The sequence below is a fragment of the Pseudopipra pipra genome, chromosome 8 (assembly GCF_036250125.1).
Source record: "Pseudopipra pipra isolate bDixPip1 chromosome 8, bDixPip1.hap1, whole genome shotgun sequence".
Lineage (NCBI taxonomy): Eukaryota > Metazoa > Chordata > Aves > Passeriformes > Pipridae > Pseudopipra > Pseudopipra pipra.
This window is the reverse complement of record NC_087556.1, coordinates 26,264,554-26,289,547: the sequence shown is the minus strand read 5'-3', so window position 1 is coordinate 26,289,547 and position 24,994 is coordinate 26,264,554. Positions and strand designations below refer to the sequence as shown.

General features: G+C 39.9%; 1 protein-coding gene across 5 annotated transcripts in view; it reads left to right on the top strand.

Moving 5' to 3' along the window:
• SORCS1 (sortilin related VPS10 domain containing receptor 1) overlaps window positions 1–22,377 on the top strand; it is a 269,664-nt gene extending 247,287 nt beyond the window's left edge. For 2 of the 5 annotated variants that reach the window (XM_064663263.1, XM_064663266.1), the window contains exons 22-28: window positions 355–467; window positions 3,125–3,256; window positions 12,771–12,870; window positions 16,979–17,084; window positions 17,258–17,418; window positions 18,844–18,962; window positions 20,284–22,377. In XM_064663263.1, coding sequence (XP_064519333.1) covers window positions 355–467; window positions 3,125–3,256; window positions 12,771–12,870; window positions 16,979–17,084; window positions 17,258–17,418; window positions 18,844–18,962; window positions 20,284–20,340 — 788 coding nt within the window. In that variant the 3' untranslated portion in view covers window positions 20,341–22,377. The remainder of the gene's footprint in view (window positions 1–354; window positions 468–3,124; window positions 3,257–12,770; window positions 12,871–16,978; window positions 17,085–17,257; window positions 17,419–18,843; window positions 18,963–20,283) is intronic. The other 3 variants (XM_064663267.1, XM_064663264.1, XM_064663265.1) reach the window with 3 other exon arrangements.
• Window positions 22,378–24,994: the final 2,617 nt, after the last annotated feature.

Here is a 24,994-nt window from a genome sequence, read left to right as displayed (position 1 = left end):
TGTGAGAGTACAATCACAACTTCCTTCACAGTGCTTGCTGCTCCAGAAGTCAAGATGCAGGTAACATTATATTTACATTCCCAGGACAGCTCCCCTTGCAGTGCTGTTCATCCACTCAAGTAAGGACTGATCACCTCTTTCATTTCTGTGACACTCAAGTGGTGAATCTCTCAGATTCTCCAAATCTCTCGGTGAGTCTCTTGGGGACACTGCTGGATTCTATGACAGTCTGTGCATCATCTTCAGGTTGATTAAGAAAAACACGAGCTGCAGCAGATTTCACTGGGTTCTGACCCCTCATTTAGCAATAAGGCATTTCACAGTCTTTTCATCAACCATGTATTATATCTGCAGAGAAATTTCAGTCCCTGAGGTTATCATTCTCTCCGAACCTTGATGACCACAACCCAGATATCCCAGAATGGAGAAGGGACATGAGCAGAGTAGTCAAGAGAGCTCTGGTGGAGGTAAGCTGTGCGCATAACCTGTGTTACAGTGGTTTTAGTTTCTGCTTTGTTTCTTCATTGAGACTGGATCAGCTGTTCTCTCAGGATGTGTTTATGTTCCTACCAACCAGAAAAGGAGAACAGACTAGTGTTTGAGACCAACATCCTAAATTTTAGATACTGAAATTATCTCATCCTATGACAACCTGGTGCTCAGTTAGCCTCCAATGTAAGGTAGTGCTATTCTAATGGAATTACAAATATACTGTAGAAAACTTAAAAGACCAAAAGAAAACAATTTTTACTACATAGAAGAGCCCCACAGTAAAGTGCTTTTTGTCTTTTATATAGCATGAGACTTACAGGTCAGGATTGGGTGCTGATTTTCCCATCAATGCTATAGAGAAACTCTGAACTTCCTTCTTTAGTGGGGGAACAAAATAAAAATATTCATAAAAATATTCTAGTGTGGCTGAAGATTTGGATTTCAAACTGAGAAGCTATGTAAAGTTAAAAGAGATGGCTGGAGTTTCTCAGCTCAGTGGAAAAATAGCAAAAGGAACTGTTTGAAACAGGGTTTCTGCTTTTTTTAAAACATAAAGATACTGAGATTTTGAAAGTATATAAGTATTACAGATGTTATTAACAAGCTTATATGTACATTTGTGGTATGATCTGTGCAAAAAGTCTAGAAAAACACTGCACCAGAGAGGTGCACACAAAGTTGTTTGGATTGTTTCTTAGACTTTTTTCTGAGATTTCCTCAAAAGACAGGAGAAGAAGAGGAAAGGGGAAAAAATAGCATTTTTCTAAGGTTTGTTAGCTTGTTCTTCTGACATATTTATGTTTGTATCAAGTATTCAAGGATCCGTTTATCTTCAGGATGAATTTTCAGAATATAGACAACTCAATAAAACAAAATCAAACCATAAAAAACAGAAGAATTGTAAAACCACAGTAACAAGGCTACATATCCAAAGCGGAGCAGTGAAAACACAGCCTTTTCATTGTTTGAGTAAAAAGGAAAAAATTGATAGCTAATTATCCCTCTTAATATAGCTAAATGATTCACCTTAAACAAGCCTTTGTGAGAGTTCCTGTAAAAGTTAAACCCCATAGATTTCTATGACAATTAAGTAAACTGTATAAAAATGAGTCGAATAACTAAATAATTCAATAGGAAATTATAGCTGTGTTATAGACTTTTTATGAGCTTTTATTAAAGAATTGCATTCTTATTACAGAATACCACAGACTTGGATAAAAATTCTGCATATGAAATTATAGGTCTGTACTAAAATCTGATCTTCTCTCTAAGTAGGGATAATTTCATATTATCACAAAATATCGTATTTTGTGTTACGATCATAACTATTTGCTCATATCATTGATTTTCTGAGTCCTGTCTCCCACTTCTGAAAAAAAGTCATTCCCAGCCTCTGAAAATGAAAGCTTTCCATTAACTGGTAATACTTTGTCGTTTTCTTGACGTGTTAAAGCAACCTGTTAGGCAAGTGAAAATAATGCAAGCCCTGACTTCACAGAATACTGGAAAAGAATATAAGAGACTTTTATATATTTATAGGTTTGGGGTTTTTTTCCTAAATCCACATTTCAAAACCAAAAAAAAAAAAGGCGGGGGGGGCAACAAAGCCATGTGCTTTTTCTTGGTGAGGGATGGAGGGGAATGATTCCCTTTTTATAGCTCCACGGGATTTTCCCTGGACTGTCCAGATAACCCTGGACTTGGGTTATCCACAGAATTAGCTCAGAAAATGGTGATTTGTAATCAGTTTTGCTGTCTCCTTGTCCTCCATCCACCATTTCTTTCAATGAGCACCTTGAAGTCTTTGCTCCTGAACCAAGGGAGAAGAATTAAATAGATTTAGGCCCAATTAATGTCTGAGAGGCTTGTGAGTCCTTACTGTAGGGGAACCTCTGTGGTGCATTCAGCTGCTGTGATCTGTCCTCATCTCTGAGGGCACTTTTTATTTTCCCTTTAAAAGTGACCTACTAAATTCAGCACTTGAAAACAGGTTTAAATCAAAACCTTGAGATTTAAGTGCATTTTCTGGATAATTCACAGCACAAAGAGGCAATGGAGGGAGATTCATCAAATTCTGTTTCTCCTTCCTTTGGCTAAAAAAACTTCCTGAGGGACAGGTTAGGTTCCTTTTCTATGTAATAGCTCCACAATCTGTTTGTGTAGTATCCTGTTTGCATCGACTAAAACCCATGACCAGAGATGAACCTGTTAGTGATGCCTATGGGTACTTTTTTCTGAATTTTGTCTAATATGTCAAAATTAGGGAGATTTAAGTCCTAGTTTGAGATTTTTAGCCAACAAGACAAATAAAAAAAAAAGATGGGATATGTTTGGATTTTGGGACCATATGCAATTGTTACTTAAGAGCTCCTTTTAGCTTGTCTATTTATCATTATTGCTTTAGGACCCTGCATATTTTACTGGAGAACATGGTAATATATCTTAGATCAGGAAATTATTAATTGTCGACTTTTCACCTGCAGTGGATTTTAACAAAAGTTCTCTCCATTGTACCAGATATACCCTACATCATTTGTATAAATGCTATGATGCCTTAACAAAGACAGCCTCAGAATTCAGTGCCATCAACATGTTTATCTGCTTATCTGTCCACTCTTTGTCTATGCATCAGGTGACAGGTATTTCAAGCAAGCATGTTCTGGTCGCAGTGCTCCCTGGTCTGCCCACATCTGCTGAACTCTTCATTTTACCATATCAAGATGCCACGGGAGAAAAAAAAAGAACAGCAGCAGACCTGGAGCAGGTATTGTGTCCATTACTTGTAGAAGTGCATGTTTATGCATTTTTGAGTGTATATATATAGGTAGGTATAGATACAAATGAATGTATGTAGAAATGCATCTGATTCACTAGGGTACATGTTACATCCTCTTTGTTTTGTGGTGGCTTTTTTTGTTGTAGTTTGTTTGGTTGGTTTGGTTTGGTTTGGTTTTTTGTGGTGTTGGGTTTTTTGGTGGTGGGCTTTTTTCTTCTCCCCAACACTGGAAACAGGTTTTGGAGCTGTATTTGGGGGTTTAAACTCCTATTTAGATTTCCTAAGTAATGTTAATTTGGCATAAATTTCTATGATATCATGTCTTCCTGCTTCATGGAAGCAGGAAGAAAACAGGAAGGATTTAGCGGATGATTCTTGCCTGCATGAACTGGAGTAGCTTCATAAAACAAAGTTAATGGGGCTGTCAAGAGTCTAGAAAGCACTGGAGACAGAGCTGAGTGGTAAACCTGGGCAATTCAGAACTTTGCTAATTTAAGGCACAGTGATGGAGTTGGAGTATCTGCCTGCCTTCTTCATGATGCTGGAAGTGGGGTTGAGCCACTATGGATTGTTTTCTGCTTGCAAGGCTGTAACAGGTTATCACAACTGAAGGACTGTATCTCCCTACAAGTATAAAAGGTCCTACCCACCAGGTGGACCTGCATGATTATAACTAAAAGATAGAACCTTGTGCTGGGCATAAATCCCAAAATATTATAGAATCATGGAATTGTTAAATTTGGAAAAGACCTCTAACATTATTGAGACCAATTGATAACCTAACATTGCCATGTTTACCATTAAACTATGTCCCCATGTCCCATAGCTCCTTTGCTGTCTCAGCTTATTATTTTAGATTCCAGGGGCAAAGATAACTAGCCCTGAGGGAAGTCCCACTGTACATCTGCCTCTCCATTGCTCATATCTTGTCCATGGATCAAGCCTTATTAACTTAGCTATGGGCCTCAAACCACTAAGTCACCCATATTCTTATGCTTCCCCTTGCTCAGCATCCTTAACTGTCATATTTTTTTTGACAAATGACTTTCCTCTGCAATTTTCACCACCATATAATAAACAAAAAATATGGAGATTTACTGCTCTGCAAAATATTTCCTCCCTTTTCTCCTTCATCCCCTTTCTCCTTTCCTCCTTCACAAATTGGCAAGGAAGCCAGTCCATAAACTTTAAAATTTACATCTGACCCTGCTCCCCTCCGGCACTTGGCAGCTTACTCTATTTCTCCCTATCTTTATGCCTCTCTTTTTCCTTCCTGTAAAAATGGAGTCTTTGTGGCTGTGAAGAAGGGAAGCCCTGGCAGTGCTCTCATGACCCTTTTTATGGACAAGAAGAAATGTAATTTTCAGTGTAACTCCATCAACTTCGCTGGCATACTGCAGGGTCCAAATGGTAGCCTTTGGAGGAGAGAGAACCTATTTGCTATTTGCAAATGCAAAGGTGTTTCTTGTGAAGAAATACCTTCCCTGATCCTTTCAGGATAGTCAGAATGTTTTTCTTACTGGTCTGTGGGTACTACATTCCCTTCCTAGTTACTCTAGAAAAAGATGTCATCGTTCTCACTGAGACAGCTGCCTGAGGGCCACAAAAGTTGTCTCTGCCCTCCACTCTGAAGCATATTCTGATACTGTTTCTGTTTTGTCATCCATTTTGCCTGTGATCCTTCATTATCCATTTCCCAAAGTGTTTCAAAGCTCATTCAACAGCCTCTGCCTGTGCCTGAAGTCACTGGGATGAGTAGTGGGAGCAGATATTTTTGATGACTACAGCTTAAGTTGCTTCTGAGGTACTTATAATGCATAGCATTATTTTCTGGAAGGAATAGAAATCTGTGTTCATGAGCAAGGAACAAGCTATTCAAAGGCACGTATACAAGTTTGTGTGTTTGCAGGTGCACACCCAAAGGAGTTACAGTCCTGAATTATTTTTTATAATTTAGAAGAGAAACTAAAGTACGCAGGGACAAAATGGAAATAGGTTGCACAAACAGTGCAGTGGAATAAGGGTCCTTAAGGAAGCACTTAATCATTTAAATTCCTTTTTTTTCAGGGTGTTGTATCACATATGGCAGCAGGTCTCCAAACCTGAGACATAGTGAACCTATCCAGAGACGCAGTGACAAATAGTTTCTTTCCCTGGAAGGCTTGCAGTCAGAATAGACCAGCTGGAGAAGAGTTACAGAATTAAATGATTCTATTCTGTAAAGGCTTTGTTTCAGTACCCAAGGGAGGGAAAACCTAACTCATTCTCGATATCAAAAGTTGATGAAAGTGACTGAAATACAACAGAAGGGCACAAAACCCACCATGGACACTGTAGGCACAGATTTACCAGTGGAATGAAGTGTGCTATAGCCCCCTCTTTCTCTTCCCTTTTTGTTAGAGCATCCTAAAGTCAGCATGTATAGCTGCTGTCATACAACATAGACATGGTGATACAACCCTGAATCCACTGTATTCACATACCAGGTATGAGAACAGAGGCCATGGACACTCCGTGGCCCTAATGCTCTGCTCATCCAACCTGGGCTTGAAAGGGAGAAGCCATGTAAATCATGTGAGTGGTGCATGCTAACTTTTGTTAGCTAAAACAACCAAGGCTAAGGATGGATGATGGAGCGAAACTCCTGAAGTTGCTGCAAGCCATGTCTGTCACAGGGAACCTGTGAACCTGTGAGGATTTTGGGAAACTTGTTCAACTGAGCTGTATTTCATTACCTGAGCTAGACCACTGTTCTGCCAAGGGTAACTGTGAAGGGTATGTGTGGTTTCATGGACTTTCACATTTACCAGTAAATCTGCTACATATCTAATGACCATGAAGGGCTTACTTTTTTGCTGTTTCCCCTTAAGACTGATTAAGCTCATCCGTTGTTTTTTTTTTTGGTTCATATTCATTTGGCTTTGTAAGCATAATTTTAGGTGTCTGTCCAGCCACTCTGTGGTCTCTAGGTACATAATTCCCATTGACTTCAAGGGCAGTTAGATGTCCGCTATCCTTTGAAAATCTCCAGGTCTTAATTTCACATTTGTCAGAGTCAATAATACTCCTCTGGGACATATTTTATGAATCTAAACAGAGTAACCCATAAATTTTTTGGTACAGTTGTAGTGGGACTGTGGAAGTGCATCACATTTGATGAATATACATTTCCATGGAGTTTTCCATTAGGGTGATGCATTTGTGTCTCATGCACTTGTTGAGACTGTGGGTAAATGGTAGATATCATTTTCTCCTTGACTTGGTGTACCACTCTCAAAACTATTTTTCTGTGCATACACAGTACCAATTACTGTCATATACATAGGCTGGCATAGAGTTGTTACACCACCTTCATGGATAGGCTTGGTGAATGTAAGTATTACAGAATTCAGATCTGCCACTTCAAAAGCACCAAATTCTTCCCTTTCATTGAAGGGCAAATCTTTAATTAGTAACACTTCAAGAAATTTTTGAGTAATTTTTAGCACTAATCCAATTCAAAATGAATGCTCGGTAGGAAAATATTCTCCTTACAGTCCAGTAGAGGGTAGTTACAATTACTCAGTTTATTTCAGTGTACAGTTTTACTCAATATGAGGATTCTGAAGGGTTATCTTTTTGTTTATGCATTTCACAAATTATCTTCTCTCCACATTGCTTGCTAGTGGAGGCTTTTTGTCAAACACAGCAAATACATCTTCTGTTAGTCAAATGAGATATAAGTGGAAGATACATGAGAATTCTGAAGTGATGTTTTCATATCAAGTACAAGTTTCAGTGTTATCCTGAATTTCCCTTTAGATCTCCATTTGCATGATTTTACCTGACCTATTCAAAATAACTGTAAAAGCAGAATGCAAAATAGGGGGAGGAGCAACTAGTTAATGGAATGTGAGGCCAATTATCTTTTCTCTGAGAAGAGCTGTCAGCAATGTAGCAAGTGTGATGGAGACTTTGGCAAATAGCAACATCAGCTGGTTAGTACCCAACTGTGCTCAACATGTTGCAGCTGTGGCCAGTATCTGTATCCAGCCAAAGAGATGGGAAATGACATGGATGACTGAATATCAAATGGACAGTGATGAACTGCAGAGATGAGATACCTCTGGCAAATTTAAAACTATGGAGAGTGGTATTCAGGAAACCTGTGTGCATATACCTCTTAGGATTCTTTCCTTAGAGCAGATTTACTTATACATCTGCTTCTTTTTAGCTGATGGAGCTTCTATCTTTTTTTATCATTTGGGTTTTTCTTTCACCCACCCTCCTAAGCTTCAATCTTTCAGTACTTTTCTCTGATGTATTTCAGATATGCCCATCACCAAAATATTTTTAGCAACAAGATCATGCCAGTGAACACTTTCAAATCTTACAGAAAATTGCGCCAATCAGTCCTGAAAATTAAATTCCAGGAAAAGCTTGATATACAGGATAAATCATCTAGTGTTTACTAGGAGAGATTTTTTAACATCTGTACCTTAGAATGCAGATCAAGTCTTCCACTGGTTACTTAGGGGAAGTTGGGCCAGTATTAAAAACTAAAGGCAGGTGGGGAGAGAGTGGGATAATATGAACCCAAACACCTTGTATTGGGGGCTTTTTTCCATAGCCAGCTTTTCTTGATCAGCTGCTTGTGTGCTGTAGAAGAGGCTGTTTATGTTTCTTATCTTAATATCCTTGAGTTAACTCCTGCCATGTAACTATCAGCCCTCTCACTTTGTCATCTTTTGCTCAGTGTACAGAGCAGCCCTTGATTCTCAAGTCTCTTTCTGGTCACCTTTGTTCATCCAAAGTAGATCCTGGTTTTTATGTCTGGGTTCGTATCTGCTGGTCTATTCTTGTCCCAGAGTAACCACAGGAATGTCCTCTGCCTTGTGCTCTCACGGTATCTCTGGATACTTACAGCAACTTGAATTTAGCATCTTTCATTAGAAGATATGAAGAAATTCCTGCTGGACCCAGTAAATCAGTGATTATGCTCTTTTCAGTGTTAAGAGAAGCAAGCTTTAGAGGCCTCATGTGATGTAACCAAGGTTATGCAGGGCGAGTGGCACAGTTTAAAGTGATCCACTCTGGCCCTGACTCCTGGTTCACTTTTGTAATGCTGGTTCAAGTTGCTTCCTATCAAATCAATGCGCATAATTCTTTCCTTAGTTGTTTATTGATTTTTTCAATGAATTGAATAGCAGTGTAGCACTCATTAGTTGAGATCTTTACACGGTATCTATAAAATTATCTAGATTCTTAGCTAGTGCATACTGGCACAGTTGAATCACATTCAATTAGTCTAAACTAATTTACACCAGAGGTTTGAAAAGTCAATAAGGGTATGAGAAAATGCCCTTCTCAGTGATAATTCTGCTTCTTGGTGCACATGGTTCTTTTACAGTCCTAATTCTGACAAAATGCTAAGAGAAGCCAAATTAATTTTTGTTTTGTTCCATTTTTAAATTGGAATATCTTTTTTTTTTCCTTTCACAAATTGTCTGTTATTATTATTCATTATGTGTCCTTTGATGAAAAATGATACATGAAGAATGGTTTCTATTACTGAATTATTTTTGCACATCATGCTTAATTCTGCAAATGAAGCAGATAAAGTCAATGAGGCTCAGTTAAGGACCAGAACTAATTCTGAAAGCTAATTATTTTCACAAGAGAGACTCTTGAAGACTATAAATTAGGAGGTTGCTATTCTAAGAAGTTTTGTCTTCAGCTGAGTTAGTTGCATCTCCAGCAGGGAGAGAGAAACAGAGAGAGGCCTGAGGCCAACCCGTTCCCCAGCTGAAGGTCTGACTGTTCAATTGGAATTGCATTGCTATTTTTTTAAACAGGCCAAGGTACTTTGATGTTTCCTTTTCTGCTTTTTAAACCAAAACGCATCCATGGTACCGCTTCAAGTGCAGAAATAAAGGGAGGCACAAAAGTCAAAATGTTCCCCATTGAAACCTTTATATTACCTCAGCAACTGAGATCAGCTTTTGTATGGAAATTTATTTCAAAGATACTCTATTAGTATTGCAAACAAATTATATGAGTCAGAACCACTTCTAGATTAAAGTCTGATAACTGAGGTAGAAATAGACCTGACAGAGTAAGAAAGGCAGAAGAACCTCTTCTCCAAGCCCAAAGCAAATGTCCTGGCTGACCCTGTGGTGCACAGGTCCTCTTGGGACCATGTGAGGGCCACAAAGATTGTCAGGTCCAACTTTGGACCTGCTGTCCAAAAGGTCCATTTTTGGCCCTTTAGGTGTGTGTAAGCTGCTCACTGACCTCAAATACTGACTTTTGTAAGCCATTGTGTGTGATTTCTATTTCAGATAATTTTTAGAAGTACAGAAATGCATTTTCACTGTCTGAATCTCTGTTTTGAAGAGAATCTTATTTTCCACATAAGGGAAAACGAAAACATTGTACCAAGCAAGTAAACATTTTAAAAACATGTCTGAATGCATCTGTTCTTCCCTCAGAAGTGTGTGTTAGGCATCTCCAGAGCTGCCTGAGGAAGGCAGATGTCTAATTCTTACTGGCACTTTTGAAGGTCTTAGTCTGTTATTCATTTTTTTCACTTGTTCAGATTCCATAAAGACCGAGGCAAAAAAAAAAAAAAGGCTGTACGCAAAAAGCCACTGGGAGTGCATGTAATTAATTGAGCCAAGGAAATTGGCCTTATACTCTGAGCAGCATGAACAGTTGCTGCCAGTTTTGACACTTTGTGTGTAGTCCTGGAACAGTTATGGCTATTTCAATCCTCTGCTGGGACACTGATGGTTTCAGGCAAAAATAATTTTAGTCTGAGATGCATTTGTACAGGATGTCATACAGCCAAGTCCTCAATCAAGTAACAATGCAATACAGCAATAATAAACTTCAGTTGTGACTGTTTCTTTCTGTCTTTCTTCCTTTTTCTTACTACTTCACTCTTACTGCCTTTCCCCTTCCTATTATTCATTTGCAGAGAGGAATACTTGTTGAGTTTTCTCTCTCACACACACCTGCTGAGAGGCAGCCCACAGCACCTCTCAGCTGTCATTTTCCTGCTGTTTTGCCCTCTTCACTCTGCACTATGGGCAGGCCAGGGCAAATCTCATTGTTCCTTCAAGTCACTAGTGCCCAACAAAGTCTCTTGTACCTGCTCATGCTGGCTTTCTCCAGATCCTTCTGTTCTTCCATTTCATGCCCAAATCCTGGACAAAATCATTCTCCAGTACTACTTTGCTAGCTGCAGATTCAGTTATACATCACATTAAGCCTCTGTTAGTATAGAAAGCATCATGTATGTTTTTTCCCCTCTGCTGTTTTCCTGCCATTTTGTGCAGCTGTCACAATGTGTTGAAGAGGAACGACACAAAGTGGTTGGCTCTTTTCTTCAGTTTACTGTCTTCCATTTTCTTTTTCTTTTTTTTTTTTTCCAGAGGCTCAGCTGCCCCAGCAGCAGCAGGATGTCAGAGCACAAAGGAAAATAATTTCTGCAGGGTTATGGAGGAGAGCTGTTAAGTTGTGTTTAGGAATGGATATAGCCAGAATTATATTTTTCCTGTTATTTTCTTGAGCCATTAATGTACCTGGCTTACAGCTTATTAATCTACAACTGTTGCTCTGGTTTTAGAGATGAAAAAATTTTTATGTCAATCTTGGTTATTAATATGCTCAAATCCTTAAAGAGAGATATAATTTACTTCCCAGGCTTTCTCCATGAACTGCACATCTTTGTGTCACTCTCCCTGCTACTCTGAGCTCAACAGATGGCTCTTTGAATGCAGGTGGTATTTTTTCTTGCTATTGGAAAAAATATATTTACTGCTCATTCTGACACCCTTGAAATAGATTGTAACTTTAAAGAAATATATTTAAAAATATAAATAAAATGCCTGTAAGAGTTATTGCCAAATTGATATTGAACCAAAGGCGCCTATTCAAGTGATCAGCAGCCAGAAATTAAGTGTATGAGCCAAGAGTATTGAAAGAACCATTAAGAATGTTAAAAAAATAAAAGAAGCAGATAAATCTTGTACTGTAATGAATGATAGCCAAGGAACATCTAATCATATCTGGGTAGCATTTACTGAAATAACTCACCCAGACAAAAATGAAGAACATGAAAAAGATGGTGTAAAAATTATTGGAATTTTTTTTTCTGACAATTTTTCATTAATCTCCAAGAAAGAATAAGGATTTATTTGAAACAAATTAAATTAAGTGGTGAGCACTAGAATACGGTTCTTCTTGTTCTTGGTCTGGCTATAAAAACACATTCTCAGTAAATGCATATTAAGGGTTATAGGGGAGTGTGTGTTTACATTTTTCCAACCACCTCTCCCTATTAAACCAACACACAGAACAACAGTTATGTTCAATTGGAAAATTGATCACTGCTGTAGGAAAATGTGAAATACATGAGACATCAGGCAAAAGACACACAACAAATGATCAACACCATGTCTATAGGCTTGCATTCTTTGTTTAATCTACCTAGATGTTTTGCTTTTAATGGCAATATGCCTGGAACTTCCTGGATGTAATTAAGTGTAATGTGGAGAAAGTGACTCTGGGCATATTGTGAAAAAATGACTTAAAAAAATGAATGTTTACCAACAAATGGGGCCAAAGTTTGGCTTCTTCACTGTACAAATACAGATTTATAGGGTCTTACCTCAGCAAATGCTCATCTTTTCTGTTGTACTTTAAGGGGGAGTAACCTGCTTCATTTCTGCTAGAGTTCTATTGATGTCATCAAAGTTATGGCAACATAATCTGGTGATCTGAAGGCTCTTGGAAATGTCTCTCCCATGAAAGAGAGACATTCTCTCTGTGTGTAACCCATAAGAAGAGATGGACCATGCATTTTGTTTCAACCACATTCTGTAGTCAGTAAACACTTAGATTCAAGCTGGATCTGGTACATATTTACCGATTAGGGAGCAGCTGGCTTGAAACTTAGAGCTGAATGAAATGAAATTTGCTTTTAGAACTTGAAAATTAACTGCAAGCTGTGGTAAGGACCTAACAGATTAATTTTTGTTCAGTTATGTCACGTGTTATGTACATACTCTAAGATCATGGAACTGGCCAGTCAATGAGCATGAAGTTATTTATTTTGAGCAAATGAGCATTAACAATTGAAATGTTTATTTTTGCTTGAATAATACATGAGTTCACTGATGTGCTGCTGCTGGCTGGTCCTGCAGACACATATGTGGGTGTAATGTTCCTTTGGGGCTCGTTTGCTGCTGGGCCACTCCTACAGAGATGTGACAGGGCTACTTGTTGATACCAGTCATTGCTAACTGTACACAAACCACTCTGTACATAGTACTGGCAGAGGTGTCAGCTTTCACAAATTCCTTCTCTGTAAGGTGATAGGAAATTGTGCTCAGAAAGTCTGGCACCTCTGCAAAATCTTCAATTTGCACGCAGCTCCATTTCCTACCCACCTATTGGCAATCTAAACCAGTGGTCAGGAAACAAATGCATTTCTTTTTTTCTCTTTTCTTTCCCCCAGATTTCTGAATCACTGATCCAGAAACTGAACCAAAATCTGGTCCATTTTGAGTTGAAGCCAGGAGTTCGAATCCTTGTCCATGCTGCCCATTTAACAGCGGGTTAGTATCCCTTTTCTGTGTATACATTTTCTGTCACTCTGTAGCACAGCAAGCAATAGATTGATGGTAGGAGTGTTCTATTAGCTGAATTTTAAACATTTCTTATTTTTATATCACAGTAACAGCACAGTGTGTCAGCAAACATTAAAATGCCTATTTTACCTCACCTTTTTATATCACACCAAAAAGATATAGTGACTTTTGCATTTAAAGCTAACCTTTTTGTTTTCTTATGTGAAAGAATTTACTGGCTTTGGCAGAAATGTGGGATAAGAAGCAGTAGAAATGTTTACTTTGTGGCTATCTCTGAAATATTCAACAGGTAAGCAGCACCATGGCATTTTCAGCCTGAGTCACACAGGGCAAAGGTTACCAGCTAGCCTTGGGTATGTACAGATATTCTAGAGTCAACAAACATTCAAAGCTACTAAACACAGTTCAGATGTTGTTCATCAGTCTGAAAGACTAGAATCAATATATATATGCACAAAAGAAAGATTAGACCATTTGGACTTTAACTAATCCTGTCTCAAAATAAGTCATCTCCAAAGTCCTAACCTTTAATTATTCTCTTTGTCTATTCTGCATGCTAAAACCTCGTTTCACAGCACAAGCCCTATTTAACTATTACAAGAGATGAGACAAATTGATCCGTGCTTGGGATTGTTAGGAATTCATTTTCCCCAGGAGCTGCCGATAATTCTGATCAGTTGGTGTCACCTTCTTTTGCTAACTTGCAAACTAAAAGTTTTAGTTCATTTGTACTAACAAACTGCTCTCCAAAAATCTTTATGTGTCTGCCCAACCTGGTGTCAGTCCACATGCAGCTTTGTCTACAAAGTAAGGAAAAAGAGACTGTTATCAGAGAACTAATCCTTGGCCTGAATTTTCAGCGATGACCAGAGATACAATACATACTTTCAGAAGATGCTCAGTGTCTGTCTCTTAAAAGAAATATATCTGAAAGCATCTTAATGTGAGCTTCAAAAATGGAGTTACCTGCAATTGCTCATAATTTTTTCAATTTGTCTCTGGACATTTACTCTGCCAATGCACATGGCTGTTTTCTATTTTGATCAATATTTATTAAAGTCAAGGTCAAATCCTGAATGAACATTTATGTATGACTACTCTGGCCTTGAATATCCTGTAGGTCTTTTTCAAGAAATTATAGCTAAAAAGAATCATATTAGATATTCCTGGAAAGGCTCATCTTTACCCCTTGCTACTGAAGGGACGTTCCTGATTTCATCTACAGGAAACAGAGGACACTTAAAATCACTTATCCAGCTCTGCCTTTATAGGAGGTGAATTTGGATCCAAGTTTTCTGCTGTTTGTAGGAGCCTCCTGCAGCTTTTTAGAGAGTAGTTCTGGACATCTCTGCATGAGGGAGTACACAGGGTCCCCAGCTGGTCCATGTTCAGAGCTGACTAAAATCTGGGTAGCTCCAGTTCTGAAGCCATGTAATTAGTGGAGGTACTGCAGCACTTTTCTAGGCTACTAAACCTTGTCTGCCACTCTGAATGAAACAAAAGGCAGGGTCTATCACTGTGACTTAATGCCATGCTAAAAACCAGTATGGCCTCCAGGTACATACTGTTCTGTTTCTTGTTAGCTCAGCCTGAAGCGGAGGGTGTTTGGCTCAGACACAATCTTTGTGCTCACCAAAAATGCACATTTTTATTTGTATTTACACACACACCAGGAATGAATACTTTTTGATCATAATATATTCAAACACACATTTGTTCTGCAAGGTACACTTTGTTGTGCTTCCCTCCTAAGCCACTGTTGATTGCTGTGACTGACCTCACAGAGTCCTATAAGAACACTACAGGATTTTGTCTCTTGCAGAAATAGGATTCAGTAAGAATGCAAAATGAGCTTAGATGGGCAAACTAGGTATTAAAAAACCCAGACAGCAGCCACTGTGAGGTCTTTGAGGGAATATGACTCCTTAACAAGCTGCAGAGGTCATGACTCTGTTCTCTGTCTAAGTAAAAGGCCCAATTTCATGGCATCAAAACTTGGGAATACTTTAAAATTGGATAAAAAGCCATGTGAGATTTACTTCTCTGTTGAAAGCTATTGTTTTTGTTGTCAGGGAATAAGAAGAATTGTCCTTTAAAAATCCAAGCTTTTAAAAAAAAATAAATAAAATAAAGCAGGGAAACCTGGAACACAAGACAGCCCCAGAAGCAGTCCCTATAAAACACAATCCAGGGGGATGCACAGGGTGCAGAGGTTCTGCTCTGGTCTGTGGTATCCCTTCTTTCCCAGCCTTTTTACTATGACTTTGTGCTGGACTCTGACAGCTATGGGCTGTAGTTGGCTGAAAACAAAGCTGAGCATGTGTTTTTCAAAGTATTCATGTATGTATATGCATTTCTGCATTAATGTTGGCGTGCCTCAGTGCACATGTGTGTTCCTCCCTGTGTGTGGCTGGCCATGCACAGAAGCAATTTCTGCAGCAGAGAAGCTGCAGGGAACAAAAGTTCAGGTATCTAAACTAGCTTGATGTGGATATTCAACACCAGAACATGTAGAAATGAGTCCTTGTGAGTGTGTGTTGTATGTGGGCATGTATATGCCCTGGAGCACAGAAGAATGACAGGCATTGGCCTCAGCACATTTCATACCTCTGTCTTCTTTGTTAGTAACAAACGTGGATAGTGCCTTCCTAAATCTTCGTTCGCGAAGCCTAGCCATGAATTTCATCCCAGTGCCTTACCTTTCTGAGGATAGCTTGCTAGGTGTGGAAAGGAGAAGGTTTTTCACTTCTCTTTGTAAATTTTGGCTTTATCAATCTGGATGTGAAACTGAAAAAATGTGCACGTGATGTGTGTGCATTAGTAAGTACTTGCTTGTATGTGTGTGTTTCCTTGTATGCATTTTTCCTCTGGTTTAGGATGGGTCTGTTCAGTGCACATGAAGAGGTGAAAGAGGTAAAGTTGTGTTTGCCAGTGGTTCAAGTCAACTTTCACTGCCTTGCAGAGGAAGGCACTACCTATGCCATGTTCTGTGTGCAATGCAGAACAGTCAGTGAGGACTACCTTCTGTGTGTTAGCTCTTTGTAATGGCACAGCTACAGCTGCATGTCTGCAGGATGCTGTATTAGTGTCTGTATGAACAACTGACACTTGCACCTAGGTGTGAAACTTCTTGGATACTTGGCACCTTTCTGTCTGTGTGTGTGTGTATGTATGAGTGTTGGAAACTCTGTTTAATACAATTCACTTTGTATTTCTGGAAAATCCACACTTCTGCATAGTTTGGATGACCTTACTTTTCAAAGGGCTATGACCCAATGGTGAGCAAAACTCTGAGAAGTACAGAGAGACTCTTTGTCTGATAAGGATTGGTTTTGGTGTTTGGGGTTTTTTGTTTGGTTTTTTTTTTCTTTTTTTCTCTTGAATCTGTGCACTGTCTTGCATGGAAGACTTGTGCGAGAGAGGTCAGGGCACCAGGGAAAAGAGAGCAAAATGTGTTCAGATGAGTAGGAAAGGGATAAAGGAAGAAAATGAAAATGTCAGAGACGTGACAAGAGCTTGCCATGGACACTGAGGCAGTGTCTGTGAAGGCTACTGCCTTTCTGGTCGGGAAGTAGCAGGACTGAGCAGAAAACAATACATTAAGTGGACACTGTTCTTTAGTAAAACTGAGGAGCCAGTCACTCCTTATTCACTGTGCATTGGGAGCTACCCAGACTAGCTCTACACAAAATAAAGAGCCAGCTTGACAAGTTAGCTTGTGGGTAGCTCGAGGATCAGCCAGAAAATGCCAGATTTGGTACCCAAGTGACCTCATTTGCAACTACCTTAGATAATTGCAGTATGAGAGAGTATGTTTTGGGCATCCTCTCATAGGACAGAGAAGGCCTCTAAGGAGAAAGCTGTGGGACTTCATATCAAGGGGTATGTTTAGCACTACAAGTGATCTGAACCTGTGTTTCTTCCCAGGTGGATTAGGAAGGGAGAGAAGGTCTGGAAACATGTGAACAGATGAGATCTGCTACAAGTGCAATAAGAGGGGAGGATGAACTGTATTTCTGGAGGGAGCAGCTTTCACTTCAGGCTGGGATGGCTCTAACCTTCTCCTCTCTTGCAGCTCCCCTAGTGGACCTCACTCCCAGTCACAGTGGTTCAGCTATGCTGATGCTCCTCTCTGTCGTTTTTGTGGGACTAGCCGTGTTTGTAATCTACAAGTTCAAAAGGTATGACTATCCTTGAACCATTTCCTTCTCACCATCGCTACCTTTCACTGAGGTGTTTGGGCTTTGTTTTGCTGGGTTTTCTTTTTTGGAGTGAGTTGTTTCTTGGTTTGTAAAAGCTGATGCTACATCATCTGCCAGATACCACACAATGATGGTTTCTGTTAATGTTTTAGGAAGATTCCTGGCCTTAATATATATGCACAGATGCAGAATGAAAAAGATCAAGAGATGGTCAGTCCAGTCAGTCAGAGGGAAAGCATACCTAATGTCCCTCAAAGTGAGCTGATGAGCCATGAGCAACTAGTAGATGAGAAGTTGGAAGTCCACCCCATAGGTAAATAACTTGCAGCATCCTGCAGCTGGTCAGACTCTGACTTATAATTGGCTAACCTTTTTCTCAGCCTCCCCCCTTCCCGTATTCCTGCACAATCCTCCTCCCATCCTCTTCTGCTGCAACATTAGTTTTGCTACAGGAAACCTTGCTAACTCTTCCCTCTCCCTCACTGCCATGTGATGAAAGGGAGGGGAACAACTTTAGACTTTTTCTCTCTCCTAGTTGCTCTACGTAGATCCCCTCCCCTTCTCAAAAAATCCTGCTGGCAATGTAATTTATTTTGCTGGGGCTGATATAGTTGCGGGGCTAAGCCCCACATCCAGAAGGACTTCAGCCACCCTCACCTGGAACACGGAGGTGAGCAGGTGATTTGGTAAGTCATATCTAAAAGCTAAATGTCTATTGATGTTTTGACTGCTGCCAGACCTTGTTGCCAGCAGCGATGCTAGTCTGGCTGATTCACAGATAAATTGAGCAAAACCTGGGATCTCAGCATGGGACACCTGGGTTTGCCCTCAGGCTGATTTCTCCCAAGACCTCTGTGGTTGAGTATTTCCAAAAGCAGGATCTAAATTGAAGAGACTTGGAGAGGGCATTCTAGGATCAGTCACGCATTTGCTCATATGTTTTCTGTTATCCTGACTACAGTAGAAGTGTTGGGATGGAGCAGGGAGGTTTCAGACATGTTCTGCTAAAGCTAGTGTTGCTTGGGCATTGCTCAGCTTCACTATCATGATGTGATAGTTCTGCAGGCTCAGCCCAGAGGTACAGTGCAGGACCCCTGCAAATAAGGACATGGAGCTATTTTAGAGGAATTAAAGGGAAAACGCTGCCCAGAGATGTTGTGGAGTCTCCTTCTCTGGAGATATTAAAAACTCTCCTGGCCATGATCCTGTGCAACCTGCTTTGGGTGAGCTTGTTTTAGCACAGGGGTTAGACTAGATGTTTTCCAGAGGTCTATTCCAACCCCAACCATCCTGTGATTCTGTGACTTAGACAGAAGTGAAGCATAGTTTTAACTGAGATCCCTTATTTCCACAATTTCATCAGCTTAAATAAACCTTAGATCTCACCTGAGGACTCCCTAAAATGTATGGGAGTGTTTGCTAAAGTAGGTTTGGAGTCATATCTACTATAGAGAGGAGCAAGGAAAAGGGCAATTAAAGGAGGGAATTTGATATGCTAAGATTGTGGCCTGTGAAACAACCTGGGAGAAAAAAGAAGAAAGAGCCTTGATGAAACTGTGTCTAAGCTGGAAGCTCCACTGCAGTCAATGCTGATCTCTCCTCATGTGTTCACTAAGGAGATCTTGTAGCTATTAAAAGCTTTTAAGCAGCTATTCATCAGCAGACCTGGACATCCCTGCTTACCAGAACACAGGACAGAGTGAGGGACCAACCTTCCCATGTGGTATTCCCCATACAGAGCAACCCCAGGCCACAGTCCAGAACCCAAGGAAAGGAAATGCAACCAAGGTAGTCTGGACAGAGGACTTCCAAAAAGCTTGTGGATCACCAAGAGGTTTCAAGCCAAGACCCGGAGCGGTGGGTCCTAACTTTAAGTATTCTTTTTTACATTGGTTTGGTTTGATTTTGGTTTTTTTTCCCCAGAAACCTCCAAGGCAAAATTGATGCTAAGGGAGAAACACCCAATTTCAAGTCAGGAACTCTCTTTCTACAGGCAGATGGGCTTTGACCTTTGAGCTTCCCCTTTCTGAAAAAATGTGATGGTGATGGTTCATGCTGTTCCAGGAGCAGGGAGAGATATGTTTTCATGGGTCATTCAGACTGAAGCAGCAAGTGTCAGTAACCTGCTAGCTCTGTTCAAGGTTCCTTCGAAACTGATTTTGCTGGTGTTGGAAATTTAAACCCTTGAAGCCTCTAGATAAAGAGAAGTCAAAAGCCAACTTTAGGGGTAGGTTTTCAATTGGTGCAGCTATAGAATTTCTGGCTTTCTACAATAGCCAGAGTTTTATGCGTTTCTCAGCTGTGCTACTGGACACTATTGAACCAGAAATTGGCTTTTTACAACTTTTGTTTTGCACCTGTAATTGCAGTAACGAGCACAAAAGTTAAATGTGTGGGATACATAGACTCAATTATGTATCAAAAGGAATCAGTCCACCAAACTTCCTAAGAGCATTTTTCTATTCTGTCAGTAAGATGAATGAGAAAACTGAATCCCAGCTCATTGACAAAATGAAGACATCTGGACCTAGGTGTGAACAGAATAGAGAGTGCAAAGGCTCTTCACTCTCCTATACAACAACCTCATCTGTTTCTGGAAATCAGCAATTTCTTTTTTAATGAGTTTTCTTTCTTTTGGGAAAACAGAGCAGGACTGTAATTGGGTGTTTCTCTTTTGTATGCTTGTTCAGAAACCAGTTTTTTAGAATACCTTTGACTAACATTCAGGGATACTTTCTTGGAGGAATCTGAATTAATGTCCTTGCATCATTTAATTTTTCTCTCCAAACTCTGGCAGCGTAAACCGCCCCCCCCCCCCCATATTTCTATTTTCTGGATGTGAGCAAATGCAAAGCTTAAGGTTATTTATGAAATCTCCAACACCTTATCATTGCAAATGAGTTACACATTTCCTCTGAGGACCTCAACCCCTCCTTCCCTCCACCCCTCTGCTCTGGCCTCTCCCTCTTCTGTTCAACATGGGTGAATCATCTTCATTAGCAAAAGAACAGGACATCACCCTCAGTGTTTTGAATGACAAGAAAACATTTCTGGAAACAATGTGTCAGTCTGGAGCAGTTGAATCCCAAAGGCCAGCAAGGTGATACCTTCAAGCATCTTCCTTGGCTAAATATGCTTGTTATTTACTGACTCTAATTTTGTTCTTTCTTTGCCACAGGAAGTATTTCCACAGCTGCTGAGTCCCAGAGCACAAAAGAAATCCCTACCTATGTAAATGGTTGAATTGAGGACACCAATATCTGTATCTAAAAAAGGAGGAGCGCTCACTGCATTTGGACTTTTTAATTCTTCAGATGACAAAGGGTTTTTAGCTTTAAGCCTGTGCATGTGGACATTATACTGAGATCATAGTGGAACTGCATTGTACAGGTGTTCAATTTTAGTGGGGGGTGGGGGGAGAGGAACTGGTACCACTATTCACTCCTGCGGCCCTTCCCTCACCCTTTCACTCTCTTTTTTCTGATCTGTCTCTAATTTGTAGAAAATTCATAATGATATAGGCCAAGAATATGCATGGGGGTCTCTTCTTTAGGGAGAGGGGTGGGCTGGGATGTGGGGGGAGAAGGACTAGGGAAGTGGGAGGGAGTGTTTAGGGTCCTTTGCTTTAGATTTAACTGCTCTTTTAGCACTTTGGGCTATGGGAGGGTTAGCCACCCCAGCAGACTTTCCTTGGACACACAAAAAAATCACACTGGAGTTTAAAGGCACTGAAAATATTCTTGGTCAGTCTGATTTATGTCTTTGTTTGGACTCTGCCCTTCATTCCTCTAGCTGCAGCTGCTGCCTGTGCCCTACAGCTGTGAGGAGGCTGAGTGTGGATGATCCCACCTGCGAGGCCAAGCTCTTTCTGACACAACTTTCTTAGCCTACTCACACCAAGGCATCCCACTGATAGCACCATGGGAAGATAACTTTGCCTCCTAACCTTGAACAGAACAAGCATGCATTGCAGGCAGGGAGGGAGGTCTGTCCATGCTGCAGTTGCAGGAGGTTATTGCCAGCAAGAACTTACACTGTACTTTGTACCAGCCTTACACCTTCAATTTTGGCTAAAACAAAGCCCTAGCAACACCCTCAGCTCCATGTAGTGCTAATGGCTGAATTTGTCTGAGGAAGTTCCAGGAGATCTCTACATTTTTGGAGTCACCCAAAAGCCTGTCAGTTTTTTGAAAGACACCTTGTCCATAGAATAGAGAGCAGGGAAAGGTCTATGCAGTTTCCCGTGGCCATCTTAGCACCCCTAATTGCTGACAAGCTCCTGCCACTGTGGGCAGAAGAGAGAATTTGGCCTGAGACTGTTGCCATGCATTTTGAGCCTCAGCACCACAGGACCACTCTTACGCAAGATTTGATTTCTTACCAAGAACTTAAGCTTTTGTCTTACACTGCAACTAGAAATGAGGCTGTAGGACATGTTCAGGTAGACTATGCAAGGGAACAGCAGGAAAGTAGGATTAGCATACCTCGAACAAGTCCTCCAAAGACACTGGGTAATCTGGCTGAAGCCTAACCTGTGGTCATTACAACTGTTGATTTCCAACCCAACTCAGGTAAAACTAGCACCAGGATTTTGGTTTGAAGTGTAAATAGATAAAGACTGCAACCAGTGTACACTTGCTTAACTATGTTAGGTGAAGGCAAATAGAGGCCAGTTCATATTTAGTGTGGCACAATTAGGAAGCACCTTGATTCCCGATATGGGTGGGTTTTGTTCAGTAGACATTGCACATGGCAACAGGAGAAAGCAGCATTGTCAGATTCCCAGGGCAGGGATTTAGTGGTGGTGGTTTTGAATTTCTCTGTCACAAACTGGACACAAACCTAAATCAACCTGCTTGCTGGCAAATAAAAATGATACCAAGAACATTAGACCCCTAGTAGTTAAAAGATAATCACAGTATAGATCCTCTGCCTCTTTCTGTAGTTTCTCTGAAGACAAGTAGAAACACAGCAGTTTGTACGGCTTTGCTATTGTCTTTGCAACTACAGCTTTAAGAAAGACGGGAAAGTTTTGGCTGCAACTGTATAATAGTCCCCACTGAAGTCCAACATTAGCCAACTTATTTTTATAGTAAGCCGATCAAAAAGTTTTCTTATAGTGTTGGAACTATTTCTAATTTTAAAATTACTTTTTTTGATGTACTTTTTCATCTTCTTTTTCCCTTTCGTTAAATACAATGTAGCGTAATGTATAATTGCTATTGTTTATTGCTTTTACAGTCATATTTATTAAACAGATTATGTCTCTAAATGAAGGCCCATGTTTTTGTTGCTCATTTTAGCTTTCTGCTTCTGACTGGGATCACTAACAGTATTAAAACAGTAGGAAGTTGATTACTTCAAAAAGAAAGGAGTGTTCAGTAGAAATAGGAGAGGGTGGTGGTAAGTGTCCTTCTGAAAATATAGTCCCTAGAATCAAGATGCCAATATGAAGGTAACTTTCTCAGTCCTTAAAGTGCTTTATAAAGTGAGGGTTGGGGATATAAAATATCTCCATTTTATAGATGGGGAAGCTGTGAGATGCTGAGGTGCAATACTGTTTTTCTAATTCCCAAACAAGCAATGGTAGAGCTCAGAGCAGTTCCCTGCCCTTGGTTATCCTTCTTAATACACAGTCTCTGTTATAGGTTCCTTTAAAATATCTTTTTTTGATATACTTTTGCCAGCACTTATGAAGAAGGTCTGAATTAATAGCATTACTGATTAATTTACATGTGAATAAAATGGGGCTTAGGAAGTTCCTGTCAACTTGCCATATGGCAGTGGATGCATGTTCCTGAGAAAAAAATAGAAAGAAAACAGAGCTTCTCTGCTTTACAAGTCAGGATGCAACCACCAGATCATTCTACCTCTTGTAACTAGATCTTGGTTCAGTTCTCCAGCTTTTTTTGTACCTCAGCATAAGAATTTATATTGGCACAGTCAAGTATCTGGGGCTCCAGTATCATCAGCAACCAAGGCTGTGGTGTGATATATTACAGGTCCAGGAATAATGAGTTTGCTCATTGGAGGAGTGTGTAGTTTTCACTCCGGGCAAATCCCAGTGTAATTACAATTACTAGCCTAGAATGTTCTAGTGGACACTGCAGCCCTCTCCATTCAGGCTGGAATGGCCATAGTGCTGGTGACTCAGTGGTGTGTGTATAGATGTAATCTGCTTTAATAAAGTGCCCACCTGAATTAGCAGGCATCTGTTCTGGCCATAAACAGTAAGTCTGGTTTTGGCAAGCATCTCTTTAAAGCATTTTCAGATCATTCTCTTCAGCTTGTTGTGTGTCCTGAGGCAGAGACTGGTTGTTATTTGTGGTTGTTGTTTTCTGGTTTGTATAACAACACAGCAATTAACTGCTAATGGATGAACACCAAGGAATATACCAAATACTTATAAAATCCAATATTAATTTTTTCTGAGGATATTATCATACCTTGAGGGAACAAAAAAAGTTCATCACCCTTTGACAGAAAGAGCAGAGAGTTAAAATATAAATAAGCAGAGAGTTAAAAATTCAAATAAAGTATTTTCCTAATTTGATGTTGATTCTCTACCATCATCCTAAGTGCTGTAAAACAGACATACAGATGAACAGACATTGGCTTCAGAGAGACATATACTTCTGGACGTAGCAGTACACTGGGGCTAAGATGCTGGATCGCTTTTCCTGAAAATCAGTAGTTGTTAGAGTTCAAATACCAGGCATCAAACAATAGCTTGTTCTTATTATGTGGCTGTGTTTAATTGCCTAAACTTTTGATGGAAAGGAAGACTCTTGAAGTACTTGCTGAAATACTTATGCAAATGAAGCAGGAATTTCCAGGGACCCTAAATGAACCCTGTCTTGGTCCTGTCAACTTCTGCTGAGAATTTCTGACAATTGCATTCAGTCTGGTTCCTAGAGCTGATAACAAGGGATTAGTATTTTATCTGTGTGCTGTCACCTCTCATTGAATGCATGAGAAGTTTCCTTGTCACATTATATCTCTAGGTACATTCAGTGTTTTAAACATTACCCCTGATTACAGAGCTCCTATGTTCCTGATGTTAAAAAAGAAAACTTTATTTTCCTTCAGTTAATGAGATGCTATCCCTGCATTTCTCCATGAAACAGAATCATAAAGCATGTGAATAAATAATACTTGAGCTAAAACAGATCTTTTTACTTTAGTGTTGATACAATCTTGGCCATAATACCCAGAAGAAAAAACTGAAGTCAAATTGTTTTCTAATTTCTAAGATCAAAGTGCTATCATCTACCAAGTCATTATGCTAAGAGATATATTTCATCTGCAGTTTTAACTTTAGCTTTTTCTTTTCCCTTTTTTCTCACTGGGGAATATGGCTGTCTCTTACTGTGCTGAAAGAGGGATGTAGAGGAAATCCACTTTACTTATTTCTCAATGTGAGAATTTCAAGGTGTCTTGCTTCTTGTTTCCGTTGTGATGCAGCCACCCCATGCTGTATGCACTTTGGCAGTAGAGGTGAAAAAATAAGGGAACAAGTTTTCTCACCACCTCTGTATTGCAGATTGTGTCTCTCATTGTAATTTTGGGCCATTTTGACAAGTGGACCTTAACCAGACCTTCTGTACATGAAAAAACTCAGCACTGGAGAGCCCTGAATGAGATGGATGCCCAACATCTAAACAGTAAAACTCAATACAGGATTAATGGCTTGAATACTAGAGATGCAAAGACACTTGGGAGACCAGCAGCCTTCCAGAGCAGTAGCTCCATGCTGTTCTGTCTGTACCAAGGCTTGCTTTCTGCTAGGATAATTTAGAGAGATTTAAAGTTTGTGCTAATTTATGTTCTTTTCTCTGGGAATGTTATGAGCTTTTGTTAGCAGGGAGAGTAGCATAGCTAAAATACAT